This window comes from Sceloporus occidentalis, unplaced genomic scaffold, assembly GCF_023333645.1.
Source record: "Sceloporus occidentalis isolate IW3139 unplaced genomic scaffold, rSceOcc1.0.p SCAF_44, whole genome shotgun sequence".
Lineage (NCBI taxonomy): Eukaryota > Metazoa > Chordata > Lepidosauria > Squamata > Phrynosomatidae > Sceloporus > Sceloporus occidentalis.
Window position 1 is genome coordinate 3,700,423 of NW_028317024.1, and position 16,266 is coordinate 3,716,688.

Genomic DNA, 16,266 nt, shown 5'->3' on the forward strand with positions numbered 1-16,266 from the left:
GGCGTCATGCAGCGTTCTTGGGGTCTTGAAACGCTTTGGGGAAGGCGATCCTGTCAAATCTCCCCCTTCCGCGAGGGAATCTGCCTCGAAAGTTTTGTTCTCTAGACGAGGGGTTGAACCTAGAACTATGGCCTCTAGATTGTCCCGGGAAAAAAGGCCGAAAGGACTGCCGTCTTTTTGAAGGAGGCTTTCGTTGAGGCATCCAATGCTTATCCCCTGTGGTCTTCTCCAAAAGGGACTCCAGCTCTTCCCCAAATAAAGTATTGCCCTTAAAAGGGATATTAAGAAGCTTGTTCTTAGAGGCATTATCCGCCGCCCAGGCCTTAAGCCACAAGGCCCTTCTGGCTGCCACCGAAAGCGCCGAAGCTCTGGCCGTCATTCTGATGTTTTCAATTGAGGCATCACAGAGAAAATCCACGGCCAATCTCACGGCAGCAACATTCTTGAGGATAGTCTCCCTGGAGGTTTTGGCAGCAATATCCTCCTCGATCTGGGAGAGCCAAATTTTGACAGCTCTGGAAACTGAGGCAGAAGCAATTTCAGGTTTAAAGGTCGCAGCTGAAGCCTCGAAAGATTTCTTAACTGCAGCTTCGGCTTTCTTTTCCATATGGTCAGAAAAATGAGAGCCATCCTCAAGCGGCAGAGTAGTCTTCCTGGAGACCTTCATAACAGCAGTATCCACCAGCGGGGTAGCACAAAAATCAGCAAAGTTCTCATCAAAGGGAAACATGCGTTTAACCCGTCTGGACAGGTTAACCCTCCTTTCCGGGTGGTTCCATTCCTGCTTGATAATGTCAGAAAGCGCAGGATGAACAGGAAACGAGGCAGACTGTTTGGAGAAGCTGGCACCAAAGAAAGAGTCATTTTCCTGGGTGGAGGCCTCCTCCAAATGCATAGCTGATCTCACAGCAGAAATTAAAGTCTCAATTTCCTCCACCGGGAATAAAAAAGAACTTTCCTCCCGGATCTCTCCTTCCTCTGAGGAACCTTCCTCTACCTCAGGATAATCAAACTCAGAGTCAGAAAACAAGGGCTGACGCCCCAGAAGAGCAGGGTCTTGTACCGCGGGAAGGTGATGATAGGCAGGAACAGGAACCGACTGACGGAAGGCAGAGAAGGTAGACTGCATCTCCTCTTTAAGCCAGACCAAAAATTCCCTACCCCCAGAGGGCTCAGAATCCGCTACAGACCTCAGGCAAGCGGAGCAGAGTTTCTTCCTTGAATCCTGCAAAGCCTTGTGACACCCAGAGCATTGGGCATGTTTAGACTTCATAACAGCTTTCTTAGGCTTGTCCTCAACAGAGGGCGGCTCAGAATTATCAGGGGCCGACATGATGAAAGATGCAACAGCACCTGAGCAAAAGAAAACAGCAGGAACACACACAACATCCAAATCACTTACCTTCTATATATATATATATATATATACAGTGAAGGGAGCTGAAATTAGGCTGGAATCTGCAACAGCAGAGAGCTTGGCGCCAAAATTTTGAATTACAACCAAAACGAGGCTTGGAACGCACAACCAGAAGTGCAGAAGCCCCAAACCGGAAGACATCAGACGCCATATTGGCCGAAGCCAGTAAGCCGCAACAGCGGCATCTGTACGCCGAACAGCCAGACCGGCAGGCGTCCCCGGCTATAGGAGGAGCCGGCAACCCGCCGGATCACCGTAAACACGGCCGGAGGGGTTTGCCGAGCTAACCGCCAGGACGCGGCCACGCTAACCGCCAGGACGGCGGCCACGATCACCGCCGGGACAGCCGAACACCGCCGGGACGCCGGCACCACCGCGGCCCGATCACCGCCGGGACGACGGTGCCAAGATCACCGCCAGGACGACGGTGCAGCCGCGATCACCGCAGGGACGACGGTGCTGCCGAAGCCGCGAACACTGCCGCGACCGGGACAAGCGTGGGCGACGCAGCACCAGCCATCAGGCTGAGGTGCAAGGTATCCCCCAGGAATGGGGGCTTAGCCCGGGGAAACGGCTCAACCTAGAGCCTAGAAAATAATAAAAGGTAGACGAGGAAAAAAACACTGGTGTTAGTAGGAGGGGAGGGCCCTTTTAAAGTTTTTGAGTCCTGCCCTATCAGGTACGGAGGAGGAGTCTATCCTAGTGTCACCTGGGATGGCAGGGAAAACCTTTGGAGGGAGTTGAAAGTCTGTGTTGCCCAGCGACAGCCCCAAAACATCACTGCTCTAGAGGAGATCTGCATGGAGGAATGATCCAAAATACCAGCAACAGTGTGTGAAAACCTTGTGAAGACTTACAGAAAATGTTAGACCTCAATTGCCAACAAAAGGTATATAACAAAGTATTGATATGAACTTTTGTTATTGACCAAATACTTATTTTCCACCATAATTTGCAAATAAATTCTTTAAAAATCAGACAAATGTGATTTATGGACTTTGTTGTCTCATTCTGTCTCTCATAGTTGAAGTGTACCTATGGTGAAAATTACAGGCCTCTCTCATCTTTGTAAGTGGGAGAACTTGCACAATTGGTTGCTGACAAAATACTTTTTGCCCCACTGTATAAATATATATATATTTTTTTTTATTATTACTATTATTTATTTGTTTTTTTTTTTGTTTGTTTTTTTTTTATATTTTTTGTGCAGACTAGATGGGCCAAATGGTTCATATCTGTCATCCAATTAGAGGTCTGACTACAAGACTAAAATCCAGATCCCCCGCAGTGCTGCAGGGGACCCGGACCCTCCTCCCTGGCAGGGACTTCTATGGTGGAGCACCGGAAGGTCATGTGATTCCGGCACTCAGTCATAGAAGCCCCGGCGGAAGTAATGGCTAGCAGAAGCGAAGGTCTGTATCGCACAGACCTCTTGCGGCTGCCTTACTAGACACCAGCGAGTCACAGATAAAGGGATGCACTGGTATCGGGTTAAGAGTGGGATTGGGGGTTCAATGGTTTTTTGGAGGCAGAGTGGCATATAGAGGGTATAAGGCATATCTGGGGGGGGAATGGCAAATAAGGGGTTAAAATGCATGTCAGGGAGGCAAAGTGGCATACAGAGGGTTAAAAAAGGCATATCTGGGACAGAGTGGCTTATTATCATACTTTTTATTAAATATATAAAAATAGTTTACATGTGAACTCATATTTACTAGTAAAACTTTTTTCCTATATGGTAGACTTATATTCAGGCTTTTTCCCCCCTAAATGAATATTCAAATTTTGGGGGGTCTTCTTATAATTGAGCAAATACGGTATAATGCAGATCCTTTCCTTTCTGCTACTAAAAGGGAGAATGACACCTTCACAGCTTTTAGCATAAAACTAAATTCATTTATTAAAACTACCAACAGGTTATACTGTTTTCTTCCTAATTGGTATAATTATTTTGGAACTAATAGGTTTGAACCACCGAACCACCTCACTTCTCATGACTGTAAAATGTTAGACAAATTATAGGCAACCTAACTTTTTTGTTTTTCAAAGTCTGGTGAAATATAGAGTGTCTTGCATTACATAATTTACTATTGAAATTTATACATACAAACTATTAAAAAAACAAAAACAAAAAACCTCTTACCTCGAATGGTAAGTTTACTATACAACTGTGAATTCATTTCTTTGTCCCTTTTGAACCTGCGATATTCATCAACTGCTTCCCTCACCATTGTAACGGCCAGAACAAACCCCTAAAATAAAATAAAAGTCTATATTAAAAGTGTGTACAAACAAAAGACAAACCAATCATGCTGCGGGGTGATTCGGAAACCTATTTAGTTACCGTATCTAAAGGTGAATCTCTCTCCAAACCTATGAATGCGCCTTACTGTCAGAGGAAATCTAACGGGTGCTAAAGTGTACAAGTCCACCATACCACCCGACCTATACCCTTACTCCTCTAAAGGTATTACATGATTATTAGTTGCTGGTTCATTCATTTACGGGGCTTTACTTAGAATGCAGCGCTCAAATTCTCATTTGTATTTTGTTAAAGTCAACCTCAATCACGAATTTCAAGGTCAACAGACACAACCTTAAGTTTTGATTATCAGATTTGCTTATAATACATATATTTATGTTCTTAAGAGTTATGCATTCAAGAGAATAGTAAACAACCCAAGATAAGGATATACTGTTGGTCATCTACACATCAAACTTATGCTAGGACTGATTAACTGATACTGATATGATGAATATGAGTTATAATATAAAAATATAATTAAAAGTTCACATTTACTCACCAGTGGTGCCCAGTAGGTATACAAGTAGCCTATTTTCAATGACGGTACAAACTGAGAGCAAGCGACTACCAGAAAATAAAGATTCAAAAAGAATTTGAACTGTTGATATAAAACCTTAAAAAAAAATACAAAATAACAAAATTAGAGGTGAAGACATAATAGAGATATGGATAGACGGGCAACTTGGCTAATGAAAGTCTATGGTTGGAACCGACTTATTTAGAATTGCTGTTAAGAACCAGCACAGTGTGGTGTTTGAGTAAGAGTCCGCCAAAATATCACAAGACTAAGCACAATGGCAGTCCAAAACAAAGGTAACTTATTGAACCAAAATGAGATAAAACCTACATTTCTGTATACAGCACTGGATTTAATAGTCAAATAATATTTTATCACATGACATCCCTTTTAAACCCAGCTTCTCCCAATAAGCAGGACAATGGAAATAAGCGTGTGATCTGAAGCATCCTCTTCAAGACCAGAGATTGGTCAATAGAATTTATGTCAAAGAAACAGGAAGTTGTCAGAGCTTCCTCTTGGTATGGATCTTCTGTGCAGGAAAACCTTTGACAGTGCTTGGGGATTAATCACTAAAGGGAAAGTTGTCCGGAGAGATCGCATGGGAGTGAACCACCACTGTTCAAAGTGTTCTTCATTTGTGGATAATGGCTCTTACGGTGCTTCTCTGGCGTGCCAAAGCCTTAGAAATGGCATTGTAACCCCTTGGCAGATAGATGTCAATGACTTTCTCATCTGTTCTTGAATTTCTTTAGATCCTGGCATCATATGCTGCTTTTTGAGACCTTTTAGCCTACTCTGCTTTGCAAGACAGGTTCTATTTAACGGGGCTGGCAGTAATCATGCCTGGGTGTGTCTAGTGAAATTAACCAAATTGAATTGGTTTCAGTTGGTTGTTTTAGTATCTAAGCGGGCAATTACCTTTTAGCATTGGACCAGGTAGGGTTGGACATCTTTTTTTTCCTTCTATATATGAAATCATTTAAAAACCGCAGTTTGTGTTTACTTGGGTAACTTTGCCTACTATTAAAGTTGGTTCGATGATCTGAAACATTTAAGTATAACAAATATGCAAAAACAGAAGAAATCGGGAAGGGGCAAATACTTTTTTTTTCACTGCATTGTAATAACGTACAGTAATCAGATAACTATAAAAATTCTGACCTATGTATTCTAATTAGAAAAAGAAAATAAGCTCCATGGTTTTAATTACAACAATGAATAGTTGACTGTATCTTTAATGAACTTTGTGACCTTTACAAAAATGTGAACTGTTTAAGCAATTTGTGTGTGTTTAATAATTTAAACTAAAGGAGAAAACAGTAGCATGGTTCAATAAAGATGAGAATATTTATCTATCTGAAGGACGGTTGCCATTTTATTACCTTGACATAAGATCAGGCATTTAATTACAGAGCCATTTGTTTTTGCGAGTTTTAATAAAGACATATATTAGAATCCAAGCATCGCCTGGCTGGGGCATATACAGTTACTCAATAAGCTTTATGGGTTTATTGGCAATGAGAAGAAAAATCCAATGTCGAATTGCACCAAACTTGATCATGTTATTGTGCAGCCCTATATGTGGTCTTATTGCTTCAACCAAAATAACACGTACATTTTATATAGTTGGACAAGGCTACAATTAGATGATTCATTTATTTGAACCTTTGAAAAGGTTACTACAGAATATTACAATTTTGGTGTTTGCATTACTAAACATAGTTGAAAACTAAATTCAATCTGGGTAACTGGATATTTACTTTAAAGTGTCTACATTTTTAACACAATAAAGATGTTATTATTTCACCTGCTCAAGTCTAGAAAACAGTCAATCAACACAAAATCCATCTCTTATATAGCTGCAAATCAGAACCATTGGGCCCATCTAGTCTGCCTGTTTCCCTGCAGTAAAGACTCAGGCTTTAATCAGTCATTGGTCTTGTCTTAGATTCAAGATAGCATTATGCCTATCCCATGCATGTTTAAACTGCCTCCCTGTATTAGACTCTACCACTTCTGCTGGAAGGTTGTAAGGTTGTTTCACTCATCTACAACCCTCCCAGTAAAGTAAAATATAAAGTTATGTTAATATGGAAATAGTTACAATAATTTAACAGGGATACTGGACATTGATGTGCACTGTATAGGAAGGTGTAGAGATGGAAAACAGTAAAAATGGGGGAGTGTGGAGTATCTTCTTTACAACGTGTTTATTACATGGCTTTCAAACTTTAATACATGACGACCTTTATGAAAGATGCTATAAGTCCACATCCAACTACCGCAAATAAAGCCGATTATTTAACTTTTTCGTTCGCAATTGGCACTAAGGAGCAAATCTGTTTGGGCGATTTGTGATTGCTCTCCCCATCCAATCCATGTAGGAGGATTAGAGGAGATCTTTTGTTTTTTTGTGTTGATGGTTTCTTCATTTATTTTGTTGCATTTAAAGGAAAGGGGGGGGGTCACCTGTTCTCACGTATAGTTGAAATTTTCTTAACGCATACAGACCTTGTTGTTCCATTTGCAACAAAAAATAACGTTTTAAAAAGCAAATTTTGTTTATTATTCACTGAATAAGCTGTACTTTTATATACACTGCACATGTTCCCAGTGTAACAAAATAATAAAAAATTTGCTAAACTACTTTACATTTTTTAAAAAATATTCTGAAAATTTCCATTTTTTTCCCAGAAAAAAATCCTGTTTTTTCCATGGCTTCCAACTCTAGGAAGGTCGCAGGTGGTATAATTGCCATTCTAACAAGCTTGATTAACTGCATAGGCTACCATAAGATTTTATGTTTTTTGTACATGATTATGTGTTTATTACTTGCAGACTTATGCCTTATTCTGTACAAGTATATATATATATGAGAAACATGAAACTAAGAATACATTTTAAGGTCCAGACAACATAAATTGCAACATTATAAACTAGAAGTGAAGTGGATTCTAATGGAGCATGCTTAGGTTGTGTAAAAGTCATGCTTCTTACCCCAGGAACAAATGTAAAGATGTTGTACTTCTGATTTTTTATAGCATTCCTTGGATACTTTTCTTCGCATTTTTCTGGACATCCCAACCACACGGTTCGAGCTTTCAATTCTTTTTTTCTTCTACAAACATTTATAAGCCAGTCACAGCAGCTAAGAAATTAAGACAAAAAGAACTTTTACTTTCTTAAAACGATGTGTATTGGTCTAGTGGAGAACAGAATCACATTAAGAAAATAGTTGCCAAATTCTACATGGATGGTCAATATCTTAAGACTAAAGTTCACAAGTTTGTAGGATATATTTTTAATGGAAATTAGAAACAGTCTTTACATATGCAAAGGCCTCCCTACCCCACTGCAAAGCAAATGCCACTAGATTCAGTAAAAATAATTAGCAAACGAACAGTTAAAATCATTTTTGAAATGTAACAATTGAATTGGGAGAAAAAATGCTTGTTGAGTCAAACTGAAACTGAGCAGCGTAAGAAGATCAGATCTATATGGAACATAAGATGAATTGGGTTCGATAGCTTCTAATTACCTGAGGATACTTTTGTGTTTTGGAACATAAGCCATATTTGCAGAAATGCACTGATGAGCTGTTAATTATTGACATGGAAAAGTCAATAATGAACGCTAGGATGGTGCCCCCTCCCCATATAAGTCATTGGTTTCTTCTCAACTTGTACAAATAACCACATCCTAAATCTTCCATTCCCCTATCCTTTAAACATGGACTCTAACAGCAAAAGAGGATGCAGATAATTTATTATTTTTATAGCATGCTGTGCTGTTATAGATGTTGGTTATAGGTTGTGCGTTTTATTTCTTTGTACAAAAGCAATCACATGAATAATTAAAAAATTACGATTAAGTGATCCATCTTTGGTATCCAGTTTATCTGTGCTTGTAAAGACTAAGTTACTTAATCTAAGAGGACAGTCAGTCTGCAAGAACAGATAACTGCTTTTCTGAACATGCTGCACCAATTATATGGAAAATCAAAATCAGATGTTACATATAACTTCACCCAGCTTTAGCAGAAAATTGTACTGCACTCTTTAAATTGCAGTCAGCCAAAAAGTTGGAATTATCCAAAAACATTTGCCCATTAAACTTGATGACTCTTCTGTTCCCGGCATGAAGAGTTTTTGGCCAAGGCGAACATGCATGTTGCCTGTTCCTCACAACATGTATGGAAAGAGAGGCAGATTGGGAACAATGAAAAAGTGCAAAATGTTTACCATACAATCCATGGAATTAATTTCTTAGTTAGGAAGCGCTTAGAGGTTCTTGTAGATTTTCAGCATTAAAAGAAAACAAAAAAACATTCAAATGCAGAATAGGCAGCATACGCAAAATATAGATTAAAAGGGATAGCTAATTGTCTCATACAGGCCCACTAATGAAGAATGCATATTCAACCTGGAAGAAAAAAGCCCTAACCTTTAAGAGCCACTGCATATATGTAATTACCAACTACACTATATGCAGATCTGACCCTTACACCAACAGGGACTTTGATGACATTGCATTCTTAATACATAGACATTAATGTGTCCCCTCTTTGCAGCTACAACAGCTTTCAGTCTTCTGGGAAGGTTTTCCACAAGATTTTGGCATATTTCTGTGGGAATTTTTGCCGATTCATCCAGTAGAACATTTGTGAGGTCAGGCAGTGATGTTGGATGAGAAGGCCTGGCTTCTTCCTAAAGGAGTTCGATGGGGTTGAGGTCCGTTCTTTGTGCAGGCCAGTCAAATTCTTCCACAACAAACTCTTTCAAGTCCTTATGGACCTTGCTTTGTGCACTAGGGGACCATCATGCTGGAAAAGAAAAGGGCCTTCTTCAACCTGTTCCAACAAATTTGGAAGCATAGCATTGTCGAAGAAATGTCTTGCTATGCTGAAGCATTAAGATTTCCCTTCACTGGAAGTAAGGGGGCCCAACCCCTGAAAAACAGCCCCATACCATTATCCCTCCTCCACCAAATATTTCAGTTGGCACGATGCGCTGCCTCATCACTCCACAGAACTCCCTCATTTTAACTATGTCTTATGCGTGACCAACAAGGTCTTTCCTGAAAACGAAGTTAAATATTCAGAATTTGGGTGGCTATACCTCACAAACTAATTAGCATCCCTGGGCAAGGTCAAATTACCAAGTCGAAAGACTGGTAGCTAAGATCAAAAACTCAATAATTAGTCCTCACACAAAACCTTGGTGGACACGACTGGACAGAGGGAGGAAAAGCAAAGCTTAAAAAAATAATAGTTTACATATAACTGTAAAATAACTACAGATTGACATAATTAGAAAACTAGAGTAAATGCTCTTGTGATGACATTTCCTTTTTTCTTCTAAACTATGTAACCGCTACATTGAACATAATGTCATTAAATGTAATAAATTCCACATTTTACTGCCTTTTCTATAAAGTCTGTATTTTTAGGTTGGTAGTTCAATCTTCTTTCTCTGTTCTCAATGGGTGGCATGATTCAATTTTATAGGCTGGAGGATGAAAAGATCATACACAGGTTTTTAAGCATGACCATTAGATAACTTTAAGATTGTTATCATGTGCCCTTTTATCATCATAGATGTCCCTGGAAAAATGCATTCGTATGTGGCTCGTCAAAATGCATTCCACTGGGAATTATCTGGCAATGAAGAGTTCCGTGCGTTTATCTTCTGGGAATCTGCTTCAAATTGAGTTTCTTAAAGCAGATAAATTATTTGTCAAGATTCAATAGCACGCATTTTGCTTTCCTTATAATAGAAATGATAGAGAAAAAATAACCGATAGGAAATACTTAGGGGTATGATTTATCAGTATTTATTCTCTAACAAAAGAAAAGTCATGATTTTTTTTTTTTACAGATTTATCAAGAATAACTAATATTTTAATGTGTTCTCCCATATGTCAGTAAAAAAATAAATACATTTTTGGTGATGTGTAAAGCTTAGTGCCAAAAACTCTGCTGTCGCCTGTAATACAAATACAGTAAATCACTTTTAAAATGATGCAGTTAATATTCACATGAGATATGAAAGATTTGTTGCCAAATCAAAAGCATAGTTAAAGAGGAATTACGGGTTCCACCATGATATCAAAATACTTTAAATATAAAGATTAGGATGATATTGTTCTCTGTCCACTTAAAACAGTGATAAAGGCTCAACATTTTCATTCACCTTTGAGGTAATGGGCATGTTTATTTTTTCTTTGGGGGGTGCATTTCTCATTGATGTTCTTTAGAGTCCATAGGAGAACTATACTTTGACAGGTTTTCACAACGACATGGAAAAGGACCTTGTGATGGTTTGTGATCAACGGATAATGAACTTCTTAAAGTTCACATTTTGTATCCCAAATTGGCAAATGCTTCATATATGACTTGTTTTTACGGTGTGGTGTTTGAACATTGTCAGCCATGAAGTCTATTTTTTTTTCGCAAAAACACCTGTTTCTCCCAGAGATCATAAAGCGCGCATAACTAAGAAACAACGAAGAGTCTGTTCACAAAAGTAGACAGTTATAAAGAGAAAGGACCTAGAATGAAAATTCTAAAGAATATTTATCTTGGTGTAATCTCTAATCTATTTCAAGGGTCAACTCAGACCACAGCACATCTCACAAACCTTCCTTTGTGAGCTTCTCTAAGATCTTCAACTTTGGGAAAATGTGGCTATTCAGACACCAGCTGCACACAATGTCGCACTACTCCAGATTGATTATATAGATATATATGTGTATATACACAAACACACATACACACATACTACTGCCCAAAAGTTTGAGGCAGGTGTGAAAAATGATATGAAGTAATAATGCTTTCCTAAATAGACATTTTAATTGTTTTAAAAAAAACTAACTGCATGGTGACTGAACAGAAGAAAAACCTAGATCTAACGAAAATTTAGTGTGTGGCCACCATTTGCCTTCAAAACAGCATCAATTGCTTTTAGGCATACTTGCACAAAGTCATGGATTTTGTAGGCATGTAGGTGTATGATTTAACAACTATACCAAACAGGTGCTAATGATCATCAATTTAATACGTAAGTTGAAACACAATCGTTAACTGAAACAGAAATAGGTGTGTAAGAGGAACAAAATTGGGTGAGGAACAGCCAAACTGAAGCAAAGTGACGTTACTGAATACAGTATTTTCAGATGTCAAATACTATGACTGAGCACAACAACAAGACACAAGGTAATCGTACTGCATCAGCAAGGTCTCTTCCTGGATGACATTTGAAGGTTGACAGGGGTTTCCAGATGTTCTGGACAAGAAGCACAAGAAAACAGGCAACATTGAGGACCGTAGATGCAGTGGTCAGCTAAGGAAACTCAGTAAAGCAGATGGAAGACACATAATGCTTAGTGCCTTCAGCTAGACATTGGCAGAAAACAGTGGGACCTTGGTACATCCATTTACTGTCCAGTGAAGCTAGACAGAAGTTATCTTCATGAAAGACTTGCAGCCAAGAAGGCATACCAAGACGTGCATAAAAATTGCTTAAGTGATGAGTCAAAATTTGAAATATTTGTCGGTAGCAGAAGGCAGTTTGTTCCCCAAAAGGTTTTGGAGAAGAATTAATTCTTGCAGGGCACTGTAAAGCATGGTTGAGATTCCTTGCAATTTTGGGGCTGCATGTCTGTAAATAGAGTTGTGGATTTGGTCTCCTCAATCCTGACAACGACCCCAAACATACAGCCAGTCATTAATAACTACCTTCAGTCTAAAGAAGAATTGATGGTATGGCCCCCACAGAGCCCTGATCACAACAACATTGAGTCAGTCTGGGATTACACGAAGAAAGAGAAAGAACTGAGGCAGTCTAAATCCACAGAACTGTGGTTAGCTCTCCAAGATGTTTGGAACAGCCTACCTGCCGAGGTCCTTCGAATACTGTTTGTAAGTGTACCTAGAAGAATTGATGGTGTTTTGAAGGCAAAGGGTGGTCACATGAAATATTGGTTTGATTTATATTTTTCTTCTGTTCACTCATTTTGCATTTTGTTAAATGATAATAAACTTATTAACATATCTTTTTGGAAACCACTCTTACATCACAGAATTTTTGCACCTTTCTAAAACATTTTGCACAGTCCCAGAGGGAGGGAGGGAGGGTGGAAGAGACAGCGAGATTGATTTTCCATCTGAGCACATTATTGGGGACACTATATTAACAAGAAATCTGAGTATTCTTTTTTGGATCAAGAAATGCCCCCATTAAAATACGACCAGAAGGTTTTGTTAGCCACATATTAATTTTATTGAAGTAGCTTTATTCTGATTCCATCCACATTGTTCAACACGCACTCCTAAAAACATAGTACTTTGTGTGACCTCATATTGCAGGTTGCCAACTGCATTATGTTCAACTAAATTTATTGAGTGTAGAAGTATTTAACATGTGATGATTCCATGCATCCAGACACTTACTGGTCTTTGTTTCTATTATGCATACATGCACCAGGACATCTTTGGGTCAGACATCGTAAGTTGCCTCCAGGTCAGTTGGCCTCTAACTGAGTTTTATGTCGACACTCCTGCCCTAAATCCTTTATACATCTGCTGGAGGAGGGTCAATATTTTCCCTTTCACGTGTTAATGTAAACGGATTACATTTGTCTCTTTTAGCTTTTGTTAAAATTACAGGAGTGCAGCGGGTCAGCTAATAAAAAGTAAATAGTAGAACATGTTAAAATTCCCATGTACGGAGCTCCTTTCATTTAAACTACTTTTATCTTACAAGCTGAACGGTTAGCTGGATTCTCATCAAAATAGAAAAATATGCACAATGCTGGGCTTTTGTGCCGAGGGTCACATACTTCTTATTAAGTTTTTAGCAGGAGAACCTTTTTCTGCAAACCATACTGTAATTGTTGTACTCTACAGGTAGCATTAGTAATCAAGCCAAAAGCAACAGTGTAGTCATGTCATTCTTAAAAGATCAGCATTTTCCCATGCTTCTGCATAACAAATGTGTTGCAGATTAATTGAAAGTGTACAGGGCATCTCAGCACTGAGATTAATCCGAGCATTTGATATCCCTTTCACTTCATATGGAAATGCCATTCAATGGAACCATTTTCATTGGGACAATGTGTTTTTGATAACAAGTGGAATGTAAATCTCATGAGAAAGAAATCAATCCAACCAAAGTAGTCCCGAGTATTGATTTGTGTGCATTATAATTTCACAGGCTTGAATGGAATTTCAATGTTACAAAAAAAAAAAAAACAAGGGAGGGAAGCAGTTTTAGTCTAAAACAGGATATAAGAGCACATAATAAATGCTGGAAGTTTGTTTTGTGAACAATTATATAGCATATCGACATTTAAATATGACTATAGCTGCTTCCAAATGTATCGCTCAACATTTTGAAATCAATTTAGGAATAATGTCAAATTCTATAACAATAAGAGCCCCTCGGTATCTGTTTGGGGGATGAGAAGGTGTAACAAAGAAAATCTAACGGCCGCTAGATGCCTTCAAAATTTTCTATGACAATTTATAGGAATCGTCAGTTTTCTTTTTTCCTGATGAGCTGTCTAACATGACGTGGATGCTCAATGATTTATTTCCACTTGTATTTCATGATTGCTTTATAGAACACTGAATGTAGGTGATAAGTCAATAGCAAAGCATTTATCTGTTAGGGGGTGGTTCTCATGCCGTTGGTTCAGAGGTCAAGGAGCAATCAAGGTATTGTTTGTGGTTACAGAGATACTGAGACAGCTTGAAACCACTAATTATTTTCCGGTAGTAGTGCTTATCACGGTTACTTATCACACAGGATGCACCACTGTCCTCATATATATATATATATATATATATATATATATATATATATATATATATATATATATATATATATATATATAATATATAATATATATATATAAATATAAATAAAAGTTTATTCATCTTTTAAAATACAAAAAACATACATAAACGTGAGCAAATGCATGTGTTTTATTACAGTTAATATACTGGTTACATTTACAATGAAACCACCTAAAATAGATTTTGTTATGGTACAAAATAGGTAACTCAACTGTACTAAATCATCTAGATTGTTGACATATCAGTACATAACATTTTAAATGACAAAAGAAGACCTTTCACCCTTATCAACCAAAAGTTATACATTTCAGATGGACTTAACTGTGTAAATAAGACAAAACTATTTCGAGGAGGCTAGGTAATGAATATTGTTTGAGGAGAAATTTTTGATGTCATCAAAATACTTTTCTTGAAGCTAACAAATATTCTCCATTTCCAATGGTCACTAGTGATATGACATGATATGACATGGCCTTATCCTTGATATTCAGTCCCCACATCTTGTTTCTGGTCTTCTTGTCTCCTTTCATCTTATAATTCCTTTCTCTTCTGTCACCTTGCTGGAATTAACTACCATATTACCAGGGCCATCTTCAATTGTAATGGGCAAACCTCAGTTGTTGGGCCCCATTAGGTCCCAATTTAAGCTTTCAGAAAGAGACACTACATGCCCATGTGAAATCCTGTTTTTATAGGACTACTCACACTAACTTGTACTAAGAAAGTACTGTGACACACTTTTCATTAAATACTGCTCTTCCAGAAGTGTAGGCAACAGATGCATTCATGCAGAACTCTGTAAATATCTGTGGATGTGTGCATACCAATTATATATAGGAAGTATTGCTCTCACAGGAAACAGCTAGCCACCTTACCTGCAATACTTGCATTTAGGAATATGATAACAACAAATTAATATAAAGAAGCACTTCTGTTTGCTGCAATCGTGCCGAACATGATAGATATATACTCACTGACAATACCAAGTAGCAATATGTGTCTCATTAATGAGACACAGAAAGGCTCTGATGATGATGACCTAAAAGTCCTCCACTGAGGGCCATAGGTTTCCTAGCACAGTTATAAGATATGGTATATTTAACACAACCTTATTACCTTGTACACAGGAATTTCCACCCTCCACAGACAAACCATTCTAAACCTCTTTTTCGACGAGTAATTCTGGCTCGTGGCAATGTATGGTAATCACTTTCATCATTTTCAAAGCCTTCTTCTGACATCATAAGTGGCATTTCATCTAAAGGAGAAGCTTCATCTTCTACCTGATATCTGAAAGACACATTCGCAATAATATAAGTTAACCAATTAAGGATTAGAAGTAGAGGGAATTCTATTTTGTTCCTTTAGTTCTACGGCTGCAGATCAGAGCATCTGTTAGAATTTCATAGATCACACTCTACAGACCAACGGTGGTATGTGGGTTTCACTTACACCAAAAAAGAAAAAAAAAGGGTTACATAAACACTTTGGCAGGTATATCATTTCTTTTACCAACAGAAAATTTCAAAATACGGTAAAAATATTGCACATTCACAAGTTGTTTTTTTCTTATGTGATAAACTCCCCACATATTAGTTACTTTTCTTTCTAAGTGTGTCTAACTGAAATACCCTGAACTGAAATTTTTGGGCCTAACTGAAATACCCTTACAAATTATGTTATATCAGTACAAACATCGCAGTACTTCAGAATTTAATCATTTAAATGTTTTTTTCTAGAACAATATAGACCTATATACTTTTGAAGGTTAAGTAAAAATACATACAATATTAATGTAAAGTGTCATAAATCTAGAAATTCCACTTCTCTAGATCATTGGTAATACTCACAAGAGTGGAAAAGTAGGTTACTATGATAAAGCAGGGTATTGTCCTGTCCTGTCCTGCCTCAAAGACGAACAACTTGATAAATTATTAACCAAGACAATAAGTAACTGGTATGCTAGAATGCAAGCCTTTTACAGATCCCAACCACGCACAATTTTAAAATGAATGTTTCTATTAATAGCATAACTGGAATTTTATACATATATATACACACCGGTATATATATATATATATATATATATATATATATATATATATATATATATATATATATATACATACATACACACACACACACACACAGGTATATATATATATATA

The 16,266-nt window shown here is 37.9% G+C and overlaps 1 protein-coding gene across 1 annotated transcript in view; it reads right to left on the minus strand.

The window, feature by feature from the left end:
* Nucleotides 1–15,381, minus strand: part of LOC149289602 (putative phospholipid-transporting ATPase IIB) — a 124,370-nt gene extending 108,989 nt beyond the window's left edge. The window contains exons 1-4 of the mRNA XM_089490361.1: nucleotides 15,215–15,381; nucleotides 7,240–7,390; nucleotides 4,222–4,335; nucleotides 3,561–3,669 (exon numbers count right to left, since the gene is read on the minus strand). Of these exons, the coding sequence (XP_089346487.1) occupies nucleotides 3,561–3,669; nucleotides 4,222–4,335; nucleotides 7,240–7,390; nucleotides 15,215–15,351 (511 nt within the window). The 5' untranslated portion in view covers nucleotides 15,352–15,381. The remainder of the gene's footprint in view (nucleotides 1–3,560; nucleotides 3,670–4,221; nucleotides 4,336–7,239; nucleotides 7,391–15,214) is intronic.
* Between the last annotated feature and the right edge of the window lie 885 nt (nucleotides 15,382–16,266).